This window comes from Chenopodium quinoa, unplaced genomic scaffold (genome assembly GCF_001683475.1).
Source record: "Chenopodium quinoa cultivar QQ74 unplaced genomic scaffold, ASM168347v1, whole genome shotgun sequence".
NCBI classification, from domain to species: Eukaryota; Viridiplantae; Streptophyta; class Magnoliopsida; order Caryophyllales; family Amaranthaceae; genus Chenopodium; species Chenopodium quinoa.
Window position 1 is genome coordinate 1255501 of NW_018743373.1, and position 7597 is coordinate 1263097.

The following is a 7597-nucleotide window of genomic DNA, read 5'->3' on the forward strand; positions in this document are numbered from 1 at the left end:
ATTTCTTTTAGAATTAAATAATTTAAATGCCATGTAAGCAAAATTGGCGAATGAAATTTTTAAGTTTAAATTAATTAAATATTATATATTATCTTTTAATATTAGGAATTTTATCTAAATATATAACAAATTTTAGGCTCATAAATACAAAAAAAAACATTATTTAAAAAAAATCAAACAAACCGTGCATCGCACGGGCTTCATCTAGTTAGGTTATAGTTGCTACAATCTAACCTACAACGAAACAAATTAAGTAGTTTAATTAGGGTTTGGGTAATCAATTGGGGGGTTTTTACTCAATTCAAAAAATTAGGGTTTATGAATTGATTAATTTACTTTTGGAAAAAACTAGGTGGTAATTTTTTTTTTTAAAACTTGAGGTGGTATTTTCAATTTTTGCAACAATAGTTGGTGATAATCATCAAATTTTCCTAAAAGTTATGATATATTCTCTAAATCTGTGGTTTACAAATCTTTATTTTTTTACGGGTACAAATCGTTATTATTGTAGATGCCGTATGACTATTATTTAATGATATTATTACTTCCTGTTCAAAAAAAAAGGGGTTAGAATAGAACCTAGTTCTTGTGTTTCTCTTGGTTGTACTTGTACCATTCCAAAAAAATAAAAAATAAAAAATAATAAAAAAAAAGGTTAAAGAATAAAAATCACAAAAAAGAAGAAGAGGGGTTTAGTAGAGGGTTTTGCGGTCAAGCATACATCTGCTAAGCAAACAACAATGGCAGCAGCTTCAATCGGCGGAAGATCTACATTCATACGCACAATTTGCAAGAAGAAAACTCCATTTTCAATTCCATCTTCTTCTTTTCCTCGATTCTCCATTAATTCATCTCCTCCAATCTTCCTTCGTCGTACTCCAATCTCCCCTTCCCCCTTTCCTTCTTCATTCAGGTACTCCTCTCAATCTCTCTCTAACTTTCTCTCTCCAATTCCATTGAATTCTGACATTGTATGATATTTTCTTTGTTAGAGTTCGCCGTGAATTATGCTCGCTTATTCCTGCTTATAGCGCCATTGCTTCGGCTTGCCTTGTTTCCAGGCTTCCTGATGGACTTGATTCCTCTGCTGAATGTAAGTCATTTGTATCGGTATTCGATTTCGTTGATGTCGTTTTTCAGTGATTGGATCTAGCATTCTGGTTAATTGATTGTTTTGATTATGATTTAGTGATTATTGATTAAGTACATTGGTGATTGTAGTGAATTTGGCTGAATGAAGTTTCGGTAAGTTTTCGGGTGTATTGTATTGACTAGGTTTATGACCGGTAACACTCGGGTTGTAATGTTGTATTGATTTAGGGAAGGAAAATATGGAAAAATGAGTATTTAATAGGGAATGTGACATTGAATTCATATAGCTCCGAGTAGCATTGAGCAACCTATTAAGCAGTTTTTGAGGATTGAATTTAGTTAGTTAATAGTTCTCATCATTTTCTGCACCCTTAATTATGTTTAAATGAAATCTTGAATTAAAATGGAGGGAGTAATTATCATGTCCTCAGTGACATTTGCATACATATAGGAATGCCTTTTTATCGCAGATAGAAGGCAGTGACTTAGCTGCGCATAGTACCAAAATTGCCAAGTCTTTGATGATGCTTATCTATTTAAAATGTGTATGGAAGGTGCTTTTTTCTGTGTAGGCGGGAAGTTATCAAACCATCTTAACTATATTGTAGATTGTTCGAATCACTACTACTCCTACTACTCCCAATGTATATAATTTCACACAAATGTATATTCTTCATTATGCGTCATTGGTGTATAGAGTGAAAATGTTGATCTTCCTTATAGTTCAATTTAAAGAAACAGAAGGAAAGAACTAGAACTTCTGTTATCTTTTTTATTGGTCGCAAAAGGATTGGATTTAATCACCATTTTGTGGTCTCAACAACCTCCCGCCATCAATTTCTCTCATTGCCATTACTTCTCCATCTCTTGTTCTCAATCTTATATCACCATGCCGAAGCTCAATTTCTCCTTTCCTCTCTTCCACAGCTCCACCACTTTATTCTCTTCCACCTCCTCTCCATTATTGCATCAACACGCCCATCTCATATTGTCACCATTTGCCACCTCTACCTTGGACAATAACTGCTCAAATTTCAACTATACAGGCCATTGATGTGATGAATTGGTCTATATTCCAATTTTTGGTGGTTGGAGATGGCCAAAAGTTTCAGAATAAGTCTGACCACCAGGTGGCTATATGTAAGGCATCTCTGACATGAGAAAAAAGGTCCATTTGTGTACAATTAGGAATACCCTTTGTCAGACATAGACGGTGTCTTAGTTTCACACAGTGTCAAGATTGCAACTCTTTGATGGTGATCATCTGTTTCTTGTGTATGGAAGAATGGAAGGTTCCTTCTTTATAGGCAGGATGTTATTAAACCATTTTTATTTTTTCTGCTAATTGCTATAAGCACTACTCAATTATTTTCTCCAATGCACAAAACTTCAGGCGAATGTATATCCTCCATTATGTCCCATTAAAGCTGTAGAGGGAAATGTTGATGTTCTGTTTAATTCATGATAGAAATCAAGGAAAAGAACTAGAAAACAATTCTGTTTTCTTTTTTGTTGGTAGGCAGAAGGATTGGATTTAATCTTCATTTGTGTTTGTTTGGTTGTCAAATATTGGTAAAAATAAATATACCTATCCTCTCATCACCAGCTACCCTTTAGCATCAACAATCTCATCACCTCCAATTCCTTTAGTTGCCATTGCTTCTCCATCCCAATCTTGTATCATCATGCTTAAGCTCAATTGCTCCTTCTCTCTTTTACCACTTTCTTCTCTCCTGCCCCAGCTCCATCTCATGTTTAATCACTCTCCATCTCGTAGCTTGGACAATAACCTCTCAGATTTTAACTATACAAGCCACTGATATGATGAATGGTCTAAATTCCGATCTTTGGTGGTTGGAGATGGACAAAAGTTCCAATATTTGGCGGCCAAGTCTGACTATCAAGTGGCTAAATCTAAGCCATCATTGACACAATATAAAGGTTCGTTGATTGTTGCCCTCTATTCTGTTCCAGGTCTTGGTTGGATGCAATGGTGTTGAGGACGTGAGGTGTGAATTGCTGTCTAAGTGTATTCCTAGAAGACACGCAAGTGGTGAGAGTGGGGGGTTTCGTGTGGAGGGAATGTAGTGATGTTGCTTGGTCCTTGGTGTTCTGGGACTGGGAAGAGGGTTTTTTAGGTTGGGATTGCTAACAAAAGGTGTCATGGTGGGAATTTGGATGGCAGTTCCTCCGGATGACTGTGCACTTGGTATTTCAGTGGCTTTGGCATTGTGGTAATATGTGACAGTATAGTGTGTAAGCAAAAATTAAATTTGGGGTGTCCATGTCCCCGGGAATGGTGGGAAAATCAACAATAAGGTATTTGGGGTAACGGGCAACTCTGTTCATGGAAACTGGAGAACGGAAACAAATATGAAAAACGTGAGCAAACAGCAAGAGGTTAAAGAGCAGTTCCTTTTCTCTTAATCAAAGACCCCAACCAAACAGATCCTTTATCTGTTGTGCAAAGTGACTATTTTTTTTTCTTTCTCAAACACTTTCATCATATATGCTATTTACTGATTCATAAAAAAATCATAGCTTTGTGATTCACCTTTGTTATTTTCTCTTTTTATAACAGTACCTCTGTTATTTTCTCGTTTTATTGTCCACTCCATTCACAAGTTTTGTGATTCACAGCTTTGGATCTTGGGTGATTATCTTTTTTTTTTTTTTTTTTTTTTTTCCTTTTCTGTTTGGCTGTGTAAAGGAATCCTACTGTGCCTGTTGGGGATCTTTCCCAAGTTTATAGCTTAATACTAAGCCCTAGAACACTCTAAGTTCCATTTTTTTTTAATGCTGTGGCGGGATTATGAAGGGAGAGTTACCTAATCTTAGTTGGAGCAGCTGGTCACGGCTACATGCATCCACTGGTTGCAATTTTTTGGGTGTGCTTAACACTATATTTGGGAAACAATAATGAAGAGAAAGTGAAGGGAAAGAAAAAGAGGAAAAAGAAATTGTGGGGTGGGGTTAGGAAACTAGGGAACGGAAATACTAACTTTCCATTTTCTTTTCAAATCTCTCCAACAATGAACGGATTTGGTTTATTAAAAAGGGTATGGATCCCTTTATTTCCTTTCCCTTCCTTGTCCAAATAAGGGAAGATATGTACTCATCTTTTTGTCCAAGCATGGTGTAGGTTTTGAAAGATTTGCATATTTGTAATTGTGACTTTCCATCATGTAGTCATACAGTCACGCAGTCATACCTTCGTCTCAGTCAGTTTGATAATCCTGTTATGTACATTAAGAGTTGTACTCTGTTATTTAATGAGTAAAAGCTTTCATGCTCTATTTATCTGATTACGATGCAAAGCCATAATACCTGTCCTTTATGGAAAGATGCTATTGCATTTAGGTCTCATCTAACTATCTATTTGATTGAAAATTGGGATCACTGGTTTGTCCTTAATTTTTCTCATTTATGTTGAGGTCAATCAATCAAACAAAGCCTTAATCCCATAAGTAGGGTTGGCTACATGAACCAATAGTGATTTTTCCGTGTAGTCATCGACAAAATTCTTCCTCCTCCATTCCTTACGATCCAATGCCTCATCCTCATGCAAATCCATATACTTCATATCCTTCCTAACTCCTTCCAACTAAGTCACTTTCGGTCTCCTTCTCCCTCGTTTAACCTCTTCATGGTCCCACTCTTCCACTCTTCGTACCGATGCACCATCAGGTCTCCCTCCGCCTTAGATGCCCAAACCAACGTAGACGATTTTTCCTTAGTTTTTCTGCAATGCCTACCACGCCTACTTTCTTGCGAATAAACTCATTTTTTATCCTATCTCTTAGAGTGTTCCTGCACATCCACCTTAACATGTGCATAACATGTGCATTTCTATAACCTCCATCTTTTTAATGTGCTCCTTCTTAGAAGCCCTAACACTCAGTACCATAGAGCAGAGCAACACTAGTCTTATGGCAGTCCTGTAGAATTTTCCCTTCAACTATAAGGGAATGTTTCGGTCACATAACACTCCCGTGGCCGCTCTCCATTTAAGCCACTCCAACTTAATCATGTAGGCCACGTCTTGATCAATGTCATCATTTTTCTGGATGATCGACCCAAGATATTTTAAACATTCACTCACGGTCAAGTCCTTTCCATCCAAACTCACCACATCATCGCTTGTCCCCTCTGAGTACCAAAGCACCAAAGAAACAAACCAAATATTCAGTCTTACTCAAACTTAGCTTTAACCCTCTAGATTCCAACCTTTGCCTCCATTGCTCCAATCTACCAAAATGATTTCATCCGCAAACAACATACACCATGGAACCTCATCTTGAATTGGTCTGGTTACTTCATCCAGAACCGTTGCTAAAATTTATCTTAGCTTGGCCATCATTAATGAAAGAATTGAAGGGAAGAGGAAGATGATTTTGTTTAATAAACTGTAATTGCAGAACAATACGAAGTATTCAAGCTTTCAAGAGGCTTGATTCTCTCTCAAATAACAAGCTAGTCGCTAAACACATTCTCATCAATATTCAACACAACTTCTCTGCCTTTCCCTAACTAACTAACAACCTTTTTCTTTCAGGCTATTATCAACTTATTAAGATTTAAGAAGTATGCCTACCTTGCAGATTGATGCTTAGAGTTACCAGCCTCTCAGATTACCACCCTGCCCTGTCTTCCTGTACCACATTGGCTTGTGTGTGTGTGTGTGTGTGTGTGTGTGTGTGTGTGTGTGTGTGTGTGTGTTTGTGTGTGTGTGTGTGTGTGTTGTGTGTTGTGTGTTGTGTGTGTGTGTGTGTGTGTGTGTGTGTGTAGTGTGTGTGTGTAGTGTGTGTGTGTTGTGTGTGTGTGTGTGCGTGCGTGCGCGCGTGCGTTTGCGTGTGTGCGTGTGAAACAGCTTTGTTAGTTTTGAATAACATACTAGAACTAAGATGACGAATGTATTATCAGTAGCTCACATGAATTTGTGTTCTGCTACTTGTCCATATATTGAAATCTAGTCTGGAATAGAAAAAAAGCCCCAACACTTTCTTTGAAATTGAGATTGACACTTTTGAATCTGTTGGTTTTACAAGATTTATCATCTGTGGCTGTCAGTGGAAGAACCTACAAGTTTACAGGACTACAGAATACTTAGTAGTCTTAGTGCTGATATAATCTCAAGTTGGGTCCATATTTTTGCCTGGTATTACAACCTCGCAACGCGATGTTTGAAACTGTACCATCTTTCTTTCAACACCAGCAAGCTCACGACCATTTAACATTACGAATGGCAAGATTTAAAGTGTTTTACTTTGGCAGTGATATTGCTTATTTTCTGGCCTTGTGTTTAATCACAGCTTCTGCCTAAGATGTTTTATGAGGAAGTAAATGCTTTGTTATATCAGTGCCATACTATCCAGGATAATATTGGGAATTAGGTGTTGAAATTACTATAGATTTTGGATTTTTATTTTTATTTTTTGTGGTGTGGAGAGAACCACAAGCAACTAATGTAGGCGGTATTATCACCCCCTAAGACTTTTAACTAATTAAGCTAGTTGAAATCCATTTAATATTTACTCTAATATTTACTCTCAGTAAGTGCTATAGTGTGCAATTGGACATTGCTATACCCCTTTCACTGTTTGAACACCAGTTTATTGTAGCATGGCTACTTTAGCTTCGTTTGCATGCACATTATCTCTTCTTTTTAGAGTTTTGCATTACTGGAAGTGTTTAATGTACTATCACCAATATATTATATTGACTTGCCAACTTTAATTAAAATGGCTGTATTTTATTCCTAACAGGTAGATTTGCCAACTATGTCAGTCCCATCTAGAAGCAGACTAGTCAACTGGGTGCTCCCTTCTGCAAGTAAAGGAGCTCTTTCTTTTCTTCTATTCTAGTTGTACTAAGGTATCTTTTATATGGCCTTTTGATGTTATTGTTTACTATGAAAATTAAATTTTAGCTTAGAAATATATTCTGACAAGCTATTAGGTAGTGAGCATTTATGTATACAGTCCAATTTGGCACAACAAATGTCATTTGAAGATAGAGACTTTACCAAATGTCAAGCCAAATTATATTTTTGAGCTTCCACTGCTTTTCTTTATGGATTAAACCTCTTGCGAATAATGTTTATTGAAGAAGTCAGTAATTTTCTTTCCATTTAACTATTTACCTTGTTTTGATGGATCAATTTGAGTAGCTTTTTTCTGAGTTGTTTCTTTGCAAGCTAGTTAGAGTACTGGTTCAGACATGGGTTTGGAACTTTGACACTTCATTTAGGACCATAAACATAGATGGTTTTTATAGTATAGCCTAGCCCTACCCCTGGACATATACCCACTTCTATCAATATCAAATGTTGTGATCCCAAGGTAAGGATTATAACAAACGTGAACAAAATATACTCCTAAAAGCAGTGATGTAAAGTTGTAAACCACGTGCCCCTAGTTAATAATCAGCTTAGTGGATGCGGCATTTTCAGCTGTGAGAAGTTTGAAAGAACTGTTGCATTGAGTTGTACTTACAATGTGACTTA

At 36.7% G+C, this 7597-nt stretch overlaps 1 protein-coding gene across 1 annotated transcript; it reads left to right on the forward strand.

The window, feature by feature from the left end:
• The first annotated feature begins 294 nt into the window (after window positions 1–294).
• Window positions 295–7221, forward strand: LOC110738131. The gene is made up of 3 exons (XM_021918497.1): window positions 295–913; window positions 993–1093; window positions 6858–7221. The coding sequence occupies exons 1-3, from the start codon at window positions 741–743 to the stop codon at window positions 6887–6889; spliced, it is 306 nt and encodes a 101-aa protein (XP_021774189.1). The 5' UTR covers window positions 295–740; the 3' UTR covers window positions 6890–7221.
• Window positions 7222–7597: the final 376 nt, after the last annotated feature.